Source organism: Amia ocellicauda, chromosome 5, assembly GCF_036373705.1.
Source record: "Amia ocellicauda isolate fAmiCal2 chromosome 5, fAmiCal2.hap1, whole genome shotgun sequence".
Lineage (NCBI taxonomy): Eukaryota > Metazoa > Chordata > Actinopteri > Amiiformes > Amiidae > Amia > Amia ocellicauda.
In genome coordinates, this window is record NC_089854.1 from 26339552 (window position 1) to 26361794 (window position 22243).

At 37.1% G+C, this 22243-nt stretch overlaps 1 protein-coding gene across 2 annotated transcripts in view; it reads right to left on the bottom strand.

Moving 5' to 3' along the window:
- The window catches only part of slc39a11 (solute carrier family 39, member 11), a 194304-nt gene extending 173592 nt beyond the window's left edge, over positions 1-20712 (bottom strand). For both annotated transcript variants that reach the window (XM_066704592.1, XM_066704591.1), the window contains exons 1-3: positions 20666-20712; positions 18471-18587; positions 16427-16465 (exon numbers count right to left, since the gene is read on the bottom strand). In XM_066704592.1, the coding sequence (XP_066560689.1) occupies positions 16427-16465; positions 18471-18578 (147 nt within the window). In that variant the 5' untranslated portion in view covers positions 18579-18587; positions 20666-20712. The remainder of the gene's footprint in view (positions 1-16426; positions 16466-18470; positions 18588-20665) is intronic.
- Between the last annotated feature and the right edge of the window lie 1531 nt (positions 20713-22243).

Genomic DNA, 22243 nt, shown 5'->3' on the forward strand with positions numbered 1-22243 from the left:
TACTTATTTCCCTCATTAACATGCAAATCAATTTATAACTTTTTTGAAATGCATTTTTCTGGATTTGTTTGTTGTTATTCTGTCTCTCACTGTTAAAATACACCTACCATTAAAATTATAGACTGATCATTTCTTTGTCAGTGGGCAAACGTACAAAATCAGCAGGGGATCAAATACTTTTTTCCCTCACTGTAAGTAGACAAAGTTTCCTGCATATTTAATGTATTCAATAATTTCAGCACAGTTCTTTGCTGCGTTCATGTATCATGTCTCAGTAACTAATGCACAAAAATACAAAAGTAGGTAAAGTGACAAACAAGCAGCATAGCCTCTTGAAATGAAGATCAAAGTCTAAGTAATTCTAACGTGGTTTCCATTACAAATGTAAACATTGGCCTCAGGCAAATTGTTTTGTGTTTTTCCTCAGATGATGCAGTGAATGATTTAGGCAGCACTGTGCCATACAGCATGCTGCTGGTGTTTAATGGTGACTTAAGGTCACAATGGGTCAAATGTAAACTTTCTTTCTTAAAGGTATTTACTTTGTAATAAGGTTTGCAAGAGGACAATGCCAATTACATTGAAAACTGAAATAACTTCCTATTTAGCAGGGCTGAATATCTATGTTCCCAGACACCAATATATTTCTGTCCTGAAAGTCCACATTGCAGCTTTAACATTTGAGAATTATTTATTTTACCTACCCAGTGTTACTTTGGAAAGCAACCTAGATATCATTCATTAATTTGCTATGGTTAGGTTTTTTCCCACCAGTGAACACATTGCACTGATTTTGCCTCAGCCTTGCCATCTGCAGTTCTGTGTTCTTTGAGATCCATGTTCCCTTGACTGGCGTTTAGGATGGAACAGTAAAGCAAAACAAATAAAACCAGTATATGCTCCAGGTAACTAATCACTTTACAGTGCTATAGTGATCATTATACCCCTTTTAGTTATTCCATCTCTAGGAACATTGTTTGTGATTGACAATGCAACCAGAGTTTACAGTCAAACCTCATAACATGCCCTCTGTTATTTAATAAGGGAAAAGGAATTGTGTGAAGTACAACATTATTTTTCATTACATCTACGGTAAGACTTACTGAGATACTCAGTATGGCATATCTAGTGAGATCACACAGCATCAACCTGACCAATTCTGAGGAAAATCTTTAAAAATGTTAGCAATAACAGAGACAATTAGCAGTAAGTGAGTCTTAACAACTCCTGTGGAAACATTTTTTCTGCTTAATTGGTTTTTAACAACCTTCTGATTATGTTTTAATGACATCTAATAAATATCAAGTAAAAATATAATTCCCAACAGCTCTAAAAGGTAAGTTGAATAGGAGCATCTAACGCAATATGGCTTAGTTTCTACTGAATGTTGTCTCGGTTGTTTGGAAGTTTATTAGCAAATCATTGAAATCTCATTTTTAGACATTAAATCAATGACCTAATAATTTCCTCGTGTGAAACATTTTATTTAATTATTTTCATGATACTATTCTGTTACAGCAGCTGTTTACACCTTAAAAACACAACTTGAAATGTAGTATTATAAACATTCCTGCTACATTTTTAAGTGCACAACCATTTCAAAGCTTTCTTAATCAATATATCTTTTTGCATTTAAAAAAAATATTAATTTATTAATTAAAGTACATAAAGGTCCTTAAATATATATATATATTTATTTTTTTATTTTTTTATTTTTTTTACTGCAAACAGGACAACTAAGATTTATTTATAGAACTTTGTTTATAGAAATGTATAGAAATCCATGGCCAATGTTTTGAAGTGGTGGCTCAACAACATAACTGATATAATCTGCTTTATATCATACTACTGTTATTTTATGTAGGCTATTTCCTTTTTTTATTTTTTATATTATGTTTTAGACAGTCACTGTAAGATTATAATGTTGCATTGCTATTTCTTCTGCTGAAAATAAAATAAAAATAGTTACTTAAAAGATTACAAGGTACTTGCAGAAGAGGTCAAAAGGCCACACATAATGCTCTGAAGCCCACTGTTAGACGTTCTAAGGAATAAACTAATTATTTTGTGTATTTAGACTTGAGTAGGCATGACCTTATGTCTTCTGAAATGTTCTTCCCATTTCATCAAAGGAACTCAGCAGTGCTTTTTTTCACTCTTTTGGTTGTTGTTTTTTCCCCAAAAGCCACAACAATTAGAACATCCGTATAAAAATACAATATAAAAAATATACTTTTCCTTAATAATTAATAAGGAGCAAATTGGAAGTTAAGTGACTGTCTCTATTTGGCTATTTGTGTTTTGATTTTAATGTTATTTGATTTTATTATTTATTCACTTTTTCTTTGGGGGGCTGAGTTCTATAAGACTTACAACCCGCACCATCCCGAAGAGGTGCTCAGTTACTGGTGAGGGAAAACTAAGCAAATTAGAAGCAGTGGTAAATGCATAGTTAAATACCTTATTTCCACTTTAATTATTTTCACTGAAACAAAGTATTTGCATATTTAACATAGTAAGCATTCATCATTACCTCTCTGGAGGAAATGTATAAAAACAAACAAAAGCAAAAGCAAAAGCAAAACCAAAAAAGGAAATAAAGAAGAAACTTATATATTTTTCCTTCTAAATAGTAGCTAGTAGCCTTCCAACAAATTCAGATCCTTGAGGAATTGCAACTCAAAGTTGATTTAGTAAAACAAAATGCAGATTTAGATTACTGTTTCTACAAAACTGAAGAATTGTATGACAAATCAATATTATGCATTAATAATTTAAACAATAAAAAAAAATATTGTTGCACGTGTTTCTGGATACACAACATTAAAAATCATAGTGAGTATTTTGTTTAACTGTAATCAATATTGGTAACATGGAGAAGGCACTCTGTTGCCTTTCAATAGGTTCATAAACTTCTCTATAAGGATATTCCAGCACTCGTCCATGCAGAAGCACTCCAAATCGGCCATTTCCAAAGCACCAAAGCACAGCTTGTGCTCATGGACTGCTTTTTAGAGTTTCTAATGTCTAATGAATGCTGTCAATCTAGCAGGATTAGTTTGTGGTCTTGTTTTGACTCTCTAGACATTATATCTGGAGAGTCAATTCACTGAAAGTCCAAACAACTGACAAAAGCAACTTGTTAATTCAAGTGAATGGAAACAGAAAACATTCACTTTGACAGCAAAATCAATCTTGGGCCTTCTGTATCACAGTTTCAATTAGAGATTATAACAGAAGCTTACTCATGAGCCATGTTAACTGTCTAAATATACTGTTTACTAAAAGAAGAATTTGGATAGTTCAATAGGTTATCAGAGGAAGAATGTGAGAATCCACCCTGCATGGATTTCAAAACCCTACATGCAACTACCAAAAATAACAGGATCAATCTAAATTGCAGCTCAACAGACCTTTAGATTGCTCCAAATGACTCCTCTCCTGGGTTGCTCCCAGCAGTGTCCTGGAGATTAATCGCAATTTCCCAGAGACTGGAGAGTTGGCAATCCTAAGTTAATGTCAGATCAGTCCCAGGAAAAATGGCACATTGACTGTGCCAGCAGGGGGGGTGGGGGGGGATAGCCACTTCACACATTACAAACAGTCCTTAACGCAGCCGCTCCAAACAGGTTTTATAATCCAAACCCTGAGACTGAGTGAAGATAAAATGTACGCAAAATCACAGTCACAAAACCTGTATTACAAGGCCAGTTATGAAGCTCTGTTAATTCAACTATGATGATTTAGCAGGACGGACTAATCAAAATGGATATCTCCCCAGAGAGCCACTTGAACCTAGTGGTAGAGTTCATTGACTTACTAAGGACCTCTGTGAACCGTCCCTTCTCTCCATTCCGCCAAAACCCTTTTCATCTCAAACAAATCTATTAGCATAATCCAAACCAGGTTCCACATGATTAATTACGATTTCATATTCTGCACCAGTGACAGGGCTATTTTCAGAATGGTATAATTACCCCTTTATTATTCCACTTCAACCTTTGCAGTGTAGTTTCCAAACTTCTGGAGTGCTTAGGTCAAACTTTCAATTTTCTCTCTGTTTCCTGTCAGATCCCTTGACAGTTAGGTCAATCAAAAGACTGATTGTTTTTTAAGAAATGCACACTTTCAGTTACAGATTGAGAGGCCTCTCCATCTGTTTAAATATCAATCACAATGGGGATGTGGACTGGCTGCGCTACACAGAGATGTTTTTTCCAATTACTTGTCATTAGTGCTTGAGTTTGATCAAAAAGCCGTACTGATAGAAATTGATTTTCCAATGAAAATCATCATACTTGAATTGAGACATCTTGATCATCCCAGTAAAGCACTATCATTCCACATCAGTGTGTAAAGTCAATAACATTTTTATACAAATGCCAAATTAATAATACAAAATTATTAGTTGTCAGATATAATAACTGTTCAGCACCAATACATCATTTTATTTCTTCAGGATCCTGCGTTTGAGACAGAGTAACCAGTTATATCACCATGTGCACAGAAGGTACAGGTTAGAAAATATCTCAATCCACAATATTTTTGGTAATTCAGTGCATTCGTCCTTGCAGAAAAACCTTACCAGATGTTTGAAACTTGACTTATAAGAGAAATGGCATTCAGAAAATTGTAACCCCTTAAACCAGGGGTGGGGAACCTTTTTCCTATCAAGGGCCATTCGAGTGATCACAATTGTATTCACAGGCCACAACCTTAATTAATACACCTACATCAAAACATTAATACAGATTAAACTTACATTCTAATGCAAGAACAAATCACTTTTTTCTAAACGCACACACTGCAGTCAAAACATACATAACTTTATAGCCTACAATAAGCAAAAACCTCAAGTGTAAACATAAATATTGAAATAATGCTCAAAAGCAATATTTTATAGTTCAAAAATAACTTGCATTTATCAAAACATAATTGTACACTAAAGTAAACACTGTGTAAGCTTAGTTTTCAACATACAAAGCTACAGTGAATAAAATCAGTGTTTTTCAATAAACTACTATATATTTAGCCTGCATACCTGACAGCTCGGGACAGTCTACACAGGACACGTTTCTCCACTTTCCCTGCATGAGCTTGTACCTCACACTGCATTTTGACAGCCCTCTCCAGGTGAACACTTTTACTCCACGAATATATAGCATCACAATAAATGCTCCTCCACTGATAATGTCCATGAATCATTATTTTGCGTGCGATGTGCCTGCTTTATTGCAGTAGCAATCGCTTATTGATCAGTAGAGTAAAAGCACTCGGTGCCATGTGGACCTGCGTTTCACTCGCAATGTTTTCACAACACTGGCACAAACCCACGAATGATCTGTCATTGCCAGCATCACTGATGCCCCTGGATCAGTCATGCTCACATACACGGCATTTCCAAAACGGCTCTCTTCAGTCTCCGTTTCAAATTCATGTTTATTTGCAGGGTAATCACTGTATCATCTCAATCTGACTACAGCTTTAAGAAAACGCCTGTAATGCTATACAATGCGTGTGTTTTTCAAGCACATGAAAAAGTGTAGACAGGTAGAGATCGCCACTTGAGTGCTAGACTGACTCTACTGTAAAGGGCAGACAGGATTATGCGTTATATTTGATATATTATGTATTTAAATGGCCGGCGAAAATAACCCGATTTTGGCTATTCTAGGTAAATGTGTTTATAACTTATTTATTTTCATGTTTATGGAGTTAAAACGCAGTAGAGATGTTTAATACTCTAGGGCCAGAGCAAAGAGCCTCAGGGGCTGTATACAGCCTGGAGGCCGGACGTTCCCCACCCCTACCTTAAACCTTTTATTTAAAAAAATAAACATAGGGTACACTCAGTTGCTGAATTGCCAAAGACCTTGTGTGTAACTGTCAACTGTATTGAGACCAAACTGCAACTTACAAGGAGGAAATCCATCTTGTGCATGGATAGATGCCTTGAACTGTGATCATTGTCATACATATCTTCCTAATAATAATACAGAATGTCATACAAATATGAATCAAACCAACTCTAATAGGAGGTATGCTCACCACTACAAACATTGCAATTCTGAACCACCACAACAGTATTTATGGTGCCAGAACAAAGCAGATACAGTGGTTAGGATGAAGCCAAACACCCACTATCCTTCACAGTTTCTCAAAACCACAGTTGCAATTAATCTAATCAGTAGTAAATGTACCACTACCACCCCAAATTAGATGCATCACATATTGCATTGTGTGTTGAACTCTGCATGAACTTTGCTGGTGAGACTTTGTGGAACCTGCAGTGTGTGTCTGATTGGCTCCATGAACGTTCAACAGCTGCAGGAAGGCAACCCACGGTCAACTCCTGCCTGGGAGAAATCTGCCCCCATTCTCAAGGCAAGAAGTATATGGTCCCAACTGCAAGACACGGATCAGCCTCTGGGCTTTACAAGAAGCGTGGTCCATTTTCGAGTCAAGGGGACAACCACACAGTAAGATGTGAGATGGAAAGAGGTCGTTTGATTGAGGAGAGAAACAGTCACCCTGTTATTACTGTAGCTCAAGGTGTAAATTGATTTGAACATAAATTGGTCTAGCTAAACTCAAGATCTACAGCGATTACTGTAGTATAGCAATTATGAAGATGTAACACGTTTGGTGTTTTGATCAAACACATTGCCTTTCTTTGGTCATGGAATCCCTACACTCATGCCACAGTTTCCTATGCTTTTCTCTTCTGAAAGGTGAAGTATGACCAGGTCACAAGTAGGTTTGCGGTTATTACAAATGTAACAAAAGATACTTTCAAGTACCTGCCTTTCGTTGTGCCTAATGGCAGCCAGTTCTGTTATCCTTCCCCTTTCACAAGGACTAAATGCACAAGCACCAATTTAGAGTCAATTGATTTTATTAGGAACTGGCAGAAGTGGCTTTCATCTCAGACACAGACTGGTGGTCCCCATGGCAGCATGCCAAGTTACAATAATAAATAAATACATTTGATCCTGTGCATGAACAATTTAAAGCCTGCCTTAACAAAGGGAAAAACACAAAGTGAAGACATATATAAAAATACTAATACCAGGAGAGACCTGAGAATTAGATAAGCAATACAGCACTACAGAGATGCAATGTCTACTATTGACTGATAAATGTGCATGATTTAAAATGGTAAGAATACAATACATACTGCAAGACAGAGACTAGAATATGTTCATGAAGATACAGGTCCTAAATCATAGTGGCCAAATGGTCTTGTACTGCAGGGGGTTTCATTATACATAAATACATCTATTTAATGCTCCAGTCATACAGCAAATCTGCATGCGTTTATTGGTACTGCTTTTGAATACAAGGTATAAAGTATAAACTCTCTGTGTGTTGCAAAGACACAGAAACATCGCCCTTAAGATACAGAATACATCCCTTGCAGGGAAGTTTTTGAAGGTCTCTACAATGTGGGGATGGCCAATTTGAACTCTGTCCAATTCTTTAAATTCCTGTGAAATGCCCGAAGTTGTGTCAATCGTGTAGCTGGCAAAACAAAGCATTACATAACTTAATAATTGTGTCACTTGTCTCAGAGCCAGTGTGACTGATCTTCAGAGCTACACAAAGTACAGATCATCATGCTTCAATTGTGGACATGTATATGTGGTGCAACACTACACTTGACAAACAATATTCTAATTATATCAATTGTGAAATGATCAACTAACCACACACAATACTATAGGAAAACTTTTAAAGTCTGTTACTCAATTTAAGTCCACCTTACCACTATTATTCAAAAGGGAAGAAAAAAGAATTATGAAATGGGCAAAACTAAGCAATTCCTAAGTTCCATCGTGTCACATGCTCTTCCTTCACTATTTCATGTGATAGGAACTCTCTGTACTCGAAACTTAAACAAGCATACAATTTAGAAATATTGACACTGGGGTCACTGGGCTCCCAGCCGGGAAACACGAGCAAAGGCAATCATAGGCTCCAATGTTTGTGTGTGTGGATACGAGTGACCAGCATTTAAATTAGTCTCATTAGTATTCTACCTGCATATGCCAATACAATAACTAGGCTATATGCACTGCAAATTGCCATTAAACTTTTCCTAACTTTTTCTTTTCAGCATTTACCCTGTTACCATAGACTCGCACACAAGATATAAGATCTGAAAATAACAGGTGGGGTGGGAGGAATCATGCATTTTCCAAAACATTTAACTTAAAAATCTCAATCAAGATCAATTCTAAATGGTGACCTGGAGACCTGAGCAGTAGTCCTAATCACATTTCAAAACTCAGTCTCTATACCATAAAAGTAAGTAGAATTATGAACCGATTTTAAAACTCCAGTGAATATGGCACATTATAGGACACGTGCATTAAGGATTATGGGATGTGCAGACCTCCGCATGGAACAAAATAGTACCTGAGCCCACAGCAATTTCTGTGGCAGTGGTATGTGCATTGCACTGAGAAACAAGGAAATAAAAAAACTAGTTTAATACAATTTGTAGACTGTGGAGCTCAGATAAACATATTTAATCCATTTCTTCTTTAATGTTACTTCGCTTAAAAATGTTTCTTCAATTCATCATCATACTACCAGTGGGATTTCATCATCAGGAACAAGCCTTTTGAACACTAAAAACAATTCAAATTTCAGTTGATTGCACTGTTAAGATGATGGGTTTGTATCTATTTTAAACAGTGAGATAAAAGGCCAACACAGCAACAACAAACAAATCCCAGATACTGTGTGGTGTACACAGAAAGGTACATCGTATGAATGGCCACACACACCTGGGGGTTTCATTTCGATGCCACTTGTTCTTGTTCCCTGGCGAGGAATGGGAAGCAACACGCTATTTTACCTTACGCCAATATGAATATCCCACTCTGCTCGGTTTATTGCTCTCAACTAGTCAACAAAAGAAAATCCAAAAGAAATTTAAGATTTATCGAGGTCACTGAGAGAGGAAGGGGGGTGTAGAGATAAACAAATCTTGCAGTCAGCAACTATAGCCTATGGGTGAGTAAATTAGATTCTTGGTACTCCTAGGGAAGAGCAATTTATGCTGCTTACAGCGTTGGCTAGTGCTTTCAATTATGCCCCAATGCCAAGCTGCAGAATATTAAGGTAGATCCTCTTTTAACCACGTTACTAGCTTAGACAACTTTGCACAGCAGGTGAGATGTGTTCATCATTGCAAAAATTAAAAAGATACCACATGGCTCTGAAAATGAACTACCAAGCTGTTCTTCCAATTATTATTGTGCTTATCAGGTAATATGTTTATTTTGTTTCACAGCTTCCTCATATGACAAAGTAATAGCTTAGTTGAGCTCCAGCTTTCAATGCTATCTTTAATATTTCTAAAATAATTACTTCCTACACTAAATGGCAGGCAAATGTAAGTCAAGATTACATATTATTCCTAAACTTTTTCCAGTTTTTAGTAATTCAAATTCTGCTTCTTGGTGACACTGATATTCAATATCATTCATGTTTAGATCTTGTATTAGCAGTGTTAGCAGATCATTTGAAAAATAGAAAATACTGAGGTTCAGTAGCATTCCTCCTTCAACAACTATGTGCTTAAGAGCTCAAAAGTGGGTGGAAAAAACAAAAACATTATTTGAACAAATCGCTAAATAAGACAGAAACAACTTTTCATAGTCTGGATTTAGGAAAATGCAAAGAGGCTAGGTTATTTTTCAACATGTTTACTTCTGCTGTACAATCAAAGAGCATATTAAACTAGAAAAAACAAACCTGTCCAAATCAAAGAGCCGCAGCAGCTTCAAACACTTTCACGTTTCTTGAAGACAGGTGGTCAGATCTACACAAATTCCCCGGAGATGACTCCAGTTATCAACCCATCGATTATGGCTTTTGGTATAATCAGTAGTACCATGTAGGACCTAATCAATAATTTCAACTGAAGGGATTAGTGAAAGAGAATGATCAAAAGACATTCACTTATGGGATAATGGACATACCCCTCCAGGGCTTTTAAACGTGCAAGCTGTGGGGCGCCAGGGGCCAACAAATTCAGTCTGTACGAACACTTCCAGTATTCATTTGTATTCGCCAACAATGACTGTGAGGGGAAGGTTAATATGGAGGTTTTGCCTTGGGGAAAAAAAATATATATACTGGCAGTGCTTCTAAAACAAGTTAAGGAAGTGAGTGCTCACCGGTGAATTTGTTTTTTTTTTATTTTCCTACTGAGCCGCTAGGCTGCAGACGGGGGGGTGGGGAAACTCTCATAACTGGTCAGTTTCACTTTCCTTGAGTGAATAGAAGCGCTGCAGAGGGTATGACATCACTGGTGACTGCCATCACTTGTTGCCATATTGAGACACAACTTTGGTGAGTAAATGTCATCACCAAGCCTCGAAATATAAAGATCTTCGAAAAACGTATTATAATTTTTTTTTAAAGGGGGTTATGCAGTGAAGCAAAAAACCTACCATTGACAAGACTGCCAATTCCATAAAAACAACACAATACTGAAGATAAAGAATATATTGTTTTGAATCAATGTTACATATCTGTGCTGGCTATTGTAGACACAGACAAAGGTATGACTGCAAATGTGTGCATTGTGTTCCTGATTTGTTAATGGAGATGGCCAGGATTTATACAAATGTATCCGTCTGCTTGCTAGATCACCTGAAAATACAGATGGCATTTTACATTCATTTGAAAGGGGCATTTTCTTCACTCGGCAAAGACGGTATTACATACTACAGGCAAAATCCAATGACAAAATGTACACTGCTGGTGTAGGGCCCAACAAGTTTGAATTGGCAGTATCAAAGTTTTTGAAAAAGTGTATTTTTTCTTCTGCATTTTCAGCCACAGTAAAAATTCAGTAAACTATTCTGTGGAGGCTTTTCAACCTGAACCAGCAGTAATCTGTTTGAAAAACTCTGAAAGAGCACAAAGATGCCATTACAAAGTTGAACCCCATCTGATAAGTGGTGCAGAGTAATGCATTGTTCATTGTGTGTTGAGCAGCTTCAAGAGTAGCATTTACCTCCAGTAGTCAGTTATACAAGGAAGACACAGTTATACTTTTAGGTTGTTAAAGTTCATGTTTAAAAGTTTTAACTGGCAGCAGGTATTTGGACAACTTTCAATCAGTTTGACTGTTGTGTTCTTTCTTGGGTTTATTAAGGCTTTTCTGCTCCACTGACCATAGCTTCCCTTTTGTCGCCAAGCTTTATTACCTCAAACTTGAGGTCAAAGAATGTACATTTTCTTTTTAATTAACTACATGCTTAACACATAACTATAAGTTAAATATTAATATTAATCTATGAATGAGTTTTCCTGACAGATTTCCATCTCAACAGAAACAAAATCCAGTTATTAAATAATTGTTGTACATTTTATATGATTAGTAACTTGTCTCATGTTCATTTAATATTAGTTAAACAATGAAGTATCACCTGAAGTTATCGCAAAGAAAAAAAAAGTACACTAAATAAAATAATTTGCTGGCCAATTATGAATTCTATGGCCCAAATCCTCCGGAGGATTTTGGCCAACTCTGAGCCCTGACCCCTTACAGAGCGTGCCCCTTTTACTCTGTTACAAGATGAATTAACAACTTGCACATTACTTACAAAAGCAATCACACTGTCGTTCTGCTTGGATTCTCATAACCATGACTTATCCATGTCACAGAGGGTGGGCGGGCTGCATAGGCATTAGCCGGGCCTGAATTTAGATAAGCCCTGTCTGACCGTTCACTGTTTTCACTGCCACGGAGAACAAGCTGGAGATTTAATTAAGATAGACGAGCCCGACGACAGGGACATGTTCCAGCCCCAGCCTGCACTGCGGTGAAAATGTACAGCAAATCAGGGAAGGTCAATTTTGGATGCCGGCTTAATGTACCTGTACTTTCTTCAGATTATCTCCTGTGGGAGACAGTGTCTCAGCATAATGGACATTCTCTCAAACAACCTTCTAGCTGGTAGATATCCACAATATTGACAAAAAACACCCAAATTTGTCCTTCTCTTTTTGAAGCACAGTCGTTTAGCGCTTCCATCCTCACACCCTTTTTCTCTTTAATATCTTTCTGCCTGATTTTATTGTGTGATTAATTCTCAAAGTAGGCGGGCACGACAACAGCTCCCCACGACACCTCAAGCACCCTCGAAAAGAAGAAATGTTTCATCTCAAGAGCGAGCGTGCGTGATTTGCAAAGGAGGAAAATATATCCCGGCCCGGCAAATCTGCACTCAGACCAAATCCTGATTTATCACAGCAATCTGCTGATTATCAAGACTGACCCCTAACCTCCTCTCCTTTCACTGCAGTTATTATTACCCTGCATTTACAAGAGAATACAATGCACTCTAGGGCAGGCTTTTACATCTGTTTTGCATTTGAAGAATAGTACTGAAGTCCTTCTTCCGGGGTTGAAAGATTCATTCATTTTCTGGGCAACCTATATTCTGGGATGGGTAGGGGGGGCAGCCTCTCTGTATAGCAACACATTTTGTTTTTTGTTTTTTTTGTTTTTGTTTTTTTTTCCTTTTAGTTTCAATGACATTCTCTATCTGGACAGTCCCTCCGCCACCAGAGTTGTGATCTTCAACACCTATCAAAAGGGAAACGCCAGCAGACAGCATTTCTCTGGGATCACCGGCACCTTAACAGGTTCTCCGATTCCCTTCTCCTCCGAGCAGTCACGACTCAGCACACCAAACCCCAGCCCCCCCACCTGCCGTACCTCCTGCCTACTCTGCAAGGAGCGAGAGATGCTGTGTAAGAGCCCGTCTCCACAAGCACAAAAGCCATTCTGTTAGGCTGCAAATCTTCACAAGACCATCACCGCAGCACTTAATTGAAACCCAAAAGGCTGCACTGATTGCACAATAAATGAGAGGTCCATTCTGCCCCGGGGAGGCTGATTAAACGGATCAAGATGAGATGCCGTTCACAAATTCAAACAGCTGCCCTAACTCAATTTACTGTCATCTTCCGATTATTGCCATCGTTATTCTTATGATTTTCCTCTACTGGTTATCCATCATCATCCGTTCCTTTTCTTTTTTTTTTTTTTTTTTTACATTCATCCCCAATTAGAGACCATTAAATAAAAACAATAAATCTACGCTTATGGAATAAATTAACAAATAAATTATTACATTCATTCCATTTGGTCTCATAAACAAACCTGCTGCTCATAAGAGAAAATGCAAATACATCTTCATTTGCCCATTTAAAAACAGTACAACTGATCTTGGACAGGTGTGAGAAAGTTTATTTTCCTACAATGTCCAAAACCTTTGCCACAGAGCACAGAGAAAGGTGAAACAATTTTAAAAAATGATCATCAAAATGCTTTTTTAAATATAAACAAACTCTCCCTTATCAGTAATGTGACCCCAGATACCGATGGCAGCAACCAAACAGATGATGTGTCATAGCAAAGGAAAGAGATCTGGTTGCAGTTGTCATTAATTACTCAGGCATTACTGCATTTGAAAAGGTCACAGTATCATATATAAATGGCCTTATTATTGTAGCAGCTGCACTGTAATTGATATTTTTGCCACGGTAATTGCTTACACAAACCTTGTTTTGCATTGTCCTGCTTAAATAACGATCAATTCTTTAGATAAATATATCACAGCACACACTGATGTTAGTCTGTTTAAACTGTGAAATCATTTATTTTTATATATATATATATATATATATATATATATATATATATATAGGTTGTTGTTTTTTTTGTGCATTTTTAATTTGTATAATATGCTACATGGCCCGAGTTATAACTATGGACAAGCAGCAGGATGTAACGAGAGCATAAAAAATATTTCTGAAACAATCTTTATGTTCAAACCAAACATTTTCCTACACCAGCTCTCATTGGTGTGATGGAGCAAAAATAATGAACTGTATAACCTGCTGTTTGTAGAGCTCTGCATAAAACCAGCCAAATTAACAACTTAAAAGCTTAAACTAAATGAATCCTGCTAAAGCCCAGCAAAACTATAAAACTGTCAATTAGGTCACCTACAGGTTTAGAAAGTCAAAGTCAACAGCAGACATTTGCTCAAACACAATTGAGATGTGTGCATATACACTAGCTTCCACAAAACTACAAACAAAAAACTGCTTTACGTCAAATATAAATGAAGGAAAACAACACGTGGAACGTTCCCCGAGTGACAAGTTAATATGGGCAGAATATTTCAGACATAATGAGTGTTGCAAAGATACAACACTACTGTGTTACGTTGGCATGAAAAAATTATTATATTTTTAACCGTGAAAGATTGAGGAGAGCTGCAATCATATCTTTAGAGAACCCGGGCCTGAGCTGTACAGAAATAACTAAAAGTATCCAAAAGAGTAAAGAGTAATTTGAATAACAGAGCAATCAGGCAAATTGTCCAGCTAAGATATTATTTTTTAGAAAATTGTAGATAATGATGGGGAAAATGTGGCATAAAATGAAAAAAAAAAAAAACATACCTTTAAAGAAGAGCAAAGAATAAAATTAGCCAACAATGAAGGGAGTGCACATAAAGAGTACTATCACACACATCTTAGGACCCAAGGGAGGGGCAGGTAAGGGGAATATTTTAAACGGTACATGGCCACATGCCATCATTTTAAACATCAACCAACCTTTAAAACTAATGTATCAGCATTTCCTAAGGAGTATTTATTTGTGAATCTTTGACAACAGATTGTTCAACCTTTCCTCCAAATATAATGTATCTAAAGTAATATCTGTAGAGCTATTGTTCATATTATCAATCCAATATTACTGATTCAAATCCAAGCCCATACATGCTCAGATACAAAGATGTAATGGTGTGAAACATTATCACGTTGCTATGGCTGTTGGAAGTAAAATCCTTGCAATATTTATTTTAATACTGAACACTTTTTTTTTTTTAATATGAAGCTGACAATTAACAAGATTGAGGTCTTACGATGTCACAGGGAACAGTAAAGGCAATGCACCAATTGAATTGTGGCCTTAAGTGTTTCTCTGGTTGGGGTCAAAAAGGCACAACTGAGGATCAGCCCAAGAACCCCTTTTGTGAAAATATGCTGCATATGAACAAACATTTTAAAAACTGAGTGAAAAAGTTCTTCACACACATTAGAAAAGTGAAGGATCCAAGTAATAATAATAATAAAAATAATAATAAAAACAAAACTTGCATGCTTCTCACAAGCCAGTTCTTACTCACGACCTTCACTTTTGCTGTCTTATACAGAAGAGGTTCTTTTCACACGGCTTGTTTGTTTACCGAAAAACATCAAATGTAAAAAAGAAAAAAAGCACATGGTTCATAACATGCACAGCGTGATTATACAGCCTTCTACTCCAGCAGGGATAAATATGAGGGTGCTTAGAGCTCACGTCACCGCTATGCATTCACAATCACAAGCTATTTTCTTCCAAGACTCATCCCTTTAACACTAGAGCGCTTATAATTATCCCAACGATGAAAAGAAAAGCACTTATCAGTCATGAACCTTGAACAAACAAATCCAAACCTCTCCTTTCCGTCATTACTTGAAGTGGAAATTAAATGTGTGCTACCCGTTACAGTATACATGTCATCTTGCATCTCGTTTAGACTTTCAGTGCAGTTTTAAGAGAAAAAAAATGATGGGCTTGCTACCAAATATGTAGACACCTTTGTAACTGTCTAACAAGCGTGAAGTGAACAGGATCCAAAGTGAATTAAGTACCTCATGTTCAAAACCCAACTGGAAATGTGGCAGCACTGTTAAGAATCAAAAAGCTCTTGGGCAAAGCGATTTATACAAACCTCTCTTGGATTACGCACTAACCTCATGCTCATTTCAGAAAAGGAAGTGCAGTATTCCGGCTGATCTGTGCTGAAGGGGCATTGCATCAGATTAAATCTTATTTTTAATATTTTATTCTTAATACAACCTCAAGTTAAGGTCAGTCCACAATTGGAAAGCACTGACCTTTACGCATTAAGGACTTAATCAGCATCTAGCTTTTGCAGGAAACATGCCCTCCGGACTACACCGAAAACATAGTCTTATTGAGAGAGAGACGGATGCCTTGGTAAGAGTAAAACTATAGATCTAGCTAAATAAAATTAAAAAAAATCAGCTATTGGTGATCCAATGCATTTGTTTTAAGGTAATCAAAGGAAACAAGCACAGCTAGGCTGGGTGAGAGTGGTGCTAGCTCTCTGTGAGACCCTGTTCAAAGTCTCTTTAGACAATTACAGGACAACAGAGTATTGCAGAAGCGGGGGAAAAAAGCTTCTTTGTAATATAATTGAAATTCATATCTTTTATTTTCTTCATTTCTTAAAAAGGAAAAAGTCCCTGTCCAAAGGCACACAAATAATTTAATCCAGAGAAGAAAAATCTCGTTCAAAGACACTGCTCTTACCCCTGCAGCAAACCCCAGGCTACCATCCAGGATCCTCTTCTAGAGAAAAAAAAAGAAAGAAAAAGACAGTGACATCAACCATCTGTTTCTTCAATTCAAAGCTTCAAAAGCAATGGAATGAACTTTGGCAATTCATAACACAACTGTCAAATCTCCCTTGCCTTTGTCTTATTTCACTTCTAACGCATTGTGTGTGTTGTTGCTTTTTATTATTATTTGTTTGTTCTGCTTCTGAATTGAAAATACAATAGCTGATACATCATCAACTTTTCAATAAAGCAGAGAAGACCCAGAGAGCAACATTAACTCTGAATTTGGAAACATGTTTCAGAACATTTGTTTATTAGGCTATCAGTCCAGAGCTATTAAATGGTGTGTAAAAAAATTTAATAATAAAAAAAAAGACTTTAGCAAAACATACATTCTTCCCATTAGCTGAAGGGATGTGGCAAGGGCTTTGTTTCAAACTCATTATCACAATTCACACATTTACTAGAAAAAGAGTCTATTCCTTTTGCAGCTTTGGAACAATTTAAGTTTCACTTAATCATAAAAAATACAAATATTATGTATACAGTACCAGTCAAAACTGTCATAAAACATTAAACTGTCTCCAATTAAAAATGAAAAGATATCTATGGAAACAACACTAGTTTCAAAAGGGAATACATTGCAAAAGGATTATAATTAAAGCAAAAATTACAACATTCAGCATCATGTTAACTTTAGCAGAATAACATTAATAGGAGATGGTTACATTGCAGAGTCTGCAAGCACAGAAACCAAAATCTCTACGTTTAAATAATTATATAATAATCAGCCGAGTTATGAGACTAAAGACAAAACATAACTTGTTAATTTCTCCCAAGTCTGGCTCAACTGTAAAAAAACCTTTACAGTAAAATGAATTCTATAACAATGTTATAATCAACCTGTCTTGTCTAATTGAGGACTCAAAAAGAATAATTGTTTCAATGTAGAGCCAGACAAAGATGTAGTTTTTAATGTAGGAGATTTGTTTGTTTGTTTTCAATTTATAATCTCCAACTACTTCCAAACCTAAACACTGAAGTCGGCTCAGTGCTATGACTTGGGTGCTGATTCAGGTAGGATAAGATGAAGCACTTAGGATGTGCTCGGATACATTTGAATTGCTATGTTTTAGTGAAGTTGAACTTGTAATGATTGATGCCTTGTACTTCTCTGTATTTTTGCACTTATGTTGTAAGTCGCCCTGGATAAGGGCGTCTGCCAAGAAATAATAATAATAATAATAATAATAATAATAATAATAATAATACACATATTTTCAAAGCCAGCTATTATTCATCCAACTGCCAGTCCAGAATGCCCTACAGTCCATCTCTCATCTGAGGATTTTGTGCAAACTGAACAACCAACACTGATTTTGCAGACACCTACTGCCACTGGTCACAGTTTCTACCCAAACCACACTTCGCCAGATGGGTTCTGTCTGGGAACCCCTGGATGCAGTACATGTTTAGAGTGACTCCAAGCATTTCCAAAGTGTTAAAGAAAAATCCAAATAGTCATACATAATGTGGCTCAGTTTGGTGCACACACACACTCACTGCAGTAACTAAGGAGACTTGGACATCTCTGCAAACCAATTTAATGCAGAGCACACTTGGAGGAACACAGCCACAACTCTATAAAACTATTTTGATAACTAGGCCTCAGACCTAAAAAAGAAAGGGAAAAAAGCAGTAATGCCAGGGAAAGAGCCCGTTGTGTACAGTATATTCCCCAGGCCTGGGAAGGATAATGAAAGCAATTGACCATGCTATATGTGCTCTTCTAGGCCCTTAAGGAAAAGAAAGGGGATTATGTGTGTGTTTAGGCATTTGAGAGAGCTCCCAGTTCAAAAGCATTCTAATAATAATCTAGACTGGGCATGGGTAGAGAAATACAGTGGGGTGTGTAGAACTTTTAACAGTGTAAACAGAGTAAAGATACATTAAAATATATGAGTGAAACAACATGGTTTGTGAGAACTGTGTGTGTGTGTGTGTGTGTGTAGTACCTGCCCACTGGAGAATACAAAGACCAGGGCAGCTCCTGCAGCTGTGAGGCCCCAGGTAAAGAGTGTTCCCAGCAGGGCTTGCATCACTGGACTATAGCCGGGAATCATACTGGCCACCTGGACAGAAGAGGGAAGGACACGTAAACCCACAGCTCAGATGACCTGTATTTTCCTGTCCTCATCTGCGGGAGTCTCTGTTCTTTTGTAATATAATGCAACATTTGCTATGTGCTCCAACTACTCCTGCAAACAATGAAAAATACACTAAATGGGCAGCTTGCTACCCAGAAATCCCCAAAAAAGAAAACATTACCTATCATTACCTCCTGTTATACAAATATGACTATTAATCTTGGGCCAAACATGTATTGGATTATGTCTACCATGGTAGAAAGCACTCAGAGTACTTTGCCCTTTCCTTTACATCTGAAAAAAGCACAGTCCGAGCCTGGGAAAGAGATACAGTACGTACTCTCTACACTGCAAGATGTTCTGAAGGCCGTCTGCACAGTGAGAAAATAATTATTACAAATTGCTGTTCAAAAGGTCAAGCAAGGTATGATGAGCAAAATGGGACATAAATAAATAAACTAGGAAACCGGGTGCAGGGAAGGGTCATCTTGTCAAAACCAACTGTCAGGAAGTGTGAGAGGGTAACTGACACAGTAGCGCACAGTGCTATGAACCTCACAGACCAAGGCTTGTGTACTGAAATGCCTTGGTGATGTCATTCAAAGACTTTTAATATAGTGTCCAGCCCAATTTAGTCGAGAATTGTAGTCGAGAAGATACGTTGAATCTGAAACTGGTTTAAAAGAGAGTGACTGGGAGAGAAGTGATAAAGAGGTCTCCCCTGGATGCACTGGGGGTGAACACTATCTTAAATGTATTTGAACAGCATTGCAAATGTATGTGGCCCCAAGAATAGTGCTGAAACCTGTGTAACACTGATGTGCAGATTTCACCTCATGCCCTGGCATTCAACCTTGAGGACATTTCTCACAAGATGTTATTTCTGTATTGATTGCTAAACAGTGTGCCAGACTGAGCACAAGCAACATTTGCAAATCACTGCAAAACATATTCACTATCAAATGGAACAAGCAGGAAATTCAAGAACAACTTCTTTCATATAATAATAACATATGCAATTTGTAATACAATATGCAAACCACAATACAAAACAAAACGTGATGATGCTGATAAAATGTATTTATAATAATCCAGTCGTCAATATCAGTAAATGTAGAAACTGTACATTCAGTGTTTTTTTAAGATATTTCCCTCAGCACACAACATACATTTCTGAAAAAATATAAAAGAGCAGACATTAAAACAAATGCAGACATTACACATTAAGTATATTTACATAGACACACTCAAGCAAACAAATGAAGGTAAAACAAATTCCCTGTTGAATACAAACACTGCCATTCTTATTGCTCTGTACCAGCTATAATTTCCAGATATTCTGCCGTTATTGCATATAATTATAGAAACACATACGGTAGTGCAAATAGTAGTTCAAAGTATTCACACCCTTCATTTGAAAGCAGGTTATTAGATGGAGTCAGCAGTTCAATGTTTACACACCCCGCCCTGCTACTGGAATCAATACTTTAGTGAGTCAGTAAATAGCTCTAGTTTAATTGTCACTATGTATTAAACTAAATTAATGTATAACATTGTTTATCACAATGTGTAGCATTGGGAGACTCGAATTCAAAAACCCCGCTGCTGAAAATCTTGTGTCATTTCAATTATGTCACTTATTAATATTTAAATTCAATCACTTGCGTATTGGACGGTGGTGTAAACGCTCAGCTGTTGCAAGACCCAGTGCACCCTGATCTAGGTGTGCATTTCAAACAGGTGCAGCCTGAACTTTTCATTGTCGTTTGCATGCCTAACACAACACTTTGTAGCTACGTTTCATTTTCTAAATAGTCGATGTATCATCTATATTACCTTGTTGCCCGTATAATCGTATCAATTGTCATCTTATTTTTAAATAGCTTGCAAATCCTAATACCTAAACGCATCAGTGTATCTGAGCATGTTTGTAGCGACAATGTTTCGAAACACATGAATGATAACACGGATGAAGTAAGAACGAGGCAGATGATTAAGACCTGTCCAATTTCCCGTGACTTTTAATTAATTTGAGTGCACAGAAAACACAATGAAGCACTTACTGTAGTCAAGTGAAAGTCCACTGCGTTCGCTTCCTGTTTCACTTGTACACGTGTCTCTGAAACTCTCCAAGACCCGCCCCCTCCGCTCAGCTATTGGCTAGGACTATGATTAGCGTAATCATCGCCGTTTTTCTCCAATGCTATAGGCGTGAGAGCTGCCAATCACTCCAAAAGTGCCGAAATTGAATGCCTTGCTGATGGTAATTGTGGGAAATACAGGACACGCTGCGGCGACGTCACTTATTTCAACGAGTTTGCAAGGCTATACAGTAAGTATGCAAAGTTGTATCTAGAGCTTTCATAATACTGACACATAAAAATGCAATGATTAATGCACATACCCTTATGTGCATAATGATGATGATGATAATAATAATAATAATATGTTTTGCATTTGTATCTATTTAGTTGGATAAAACAGTATCAATTAAAGATATGTAATTAAGCTGAATACATGTTTTGCACTTAATTATAATTCTGCTTCCAAAACACCTCTGGTTTTAAGCAGCACAAAAAAACAGCATTTAAAACATCTAGGAAAAGGATCCTAAACAGGATTTTGAAACTGCTTTTTCTGACCCATGTAAAACCTTTTTTCAGTAGTAAGTATTCAAAGGTCTTCTCAACCAATACGGTCCTTGAAAGTTATGTACACACAGACACACTAACAGATCAGCTTGGTTGTTTGAATGGCAGGACAGAGAAGAGCTCGATCTAGAGAGAGAGGCCCTCGTCTGTTCTCCATTGATTGATCATTTGTCATGTCTTGCTGCACACAGGCTCAGATATCTGTTTGCCTGCAACCATCACTTACCAGGAATCAACATATTGACAGGTTGCTCTTTATTTTTTACATTTTATCAGTCTTTTGTTTGCTGTGTTTGTGCGTTGTATCTCTAGCAGTGTGGGATAAACATCTTCATATAGATCTGTGGCTTTTCCTCAAAGACACCCGACTGATTTCATAAAGATATCTGCTCTAAAATCGATATGATTTAATTAAAAAAAATGGTTTCACTCTTGAAAATCAACTTTAAGGAATTATCATTTCTTATGGTTGTATTGACTGTGATTCTGAGCCTATGTTTCATTAGGCTTAGGACGCTTAGTCCAAAATCTCTTCTGCACCTCATTATTGTACTGCATTGTCAGGGTCATGATGTATTATTGTTATTATTATTTATTTCTTAGAAGACGCCCTTGTTCCGGGACAACTTACAAAATAAGAGCAATAAAAAGTGCAGTAATAGTAAATTATTATCCCAAGATATGCACTGGGCATAGTGGTAGAAAGCATCACAACTTACTGCACTTTATTTGTAACTAGATACTGCAATCCATATTCCCCACACTGCCCTAAAGCTGTGATACACCACAATGAGCTTGTGGATGAGGCTTCAAACAGAGAAACATACTGAACGGCAAGTCAAGTGGAAAGTGTCTCTGCTATGGAGGGAGTCGAGGTAAGCATTTCCATGGCATGCTGGGCTGGAGTCAGTAAAAGGGCTTGACCGGCACTGAGGAACAAACAGGTCAATTTCATTGTCTGTTCCCTGTGTCGGCAAAACAGCAAAGGAG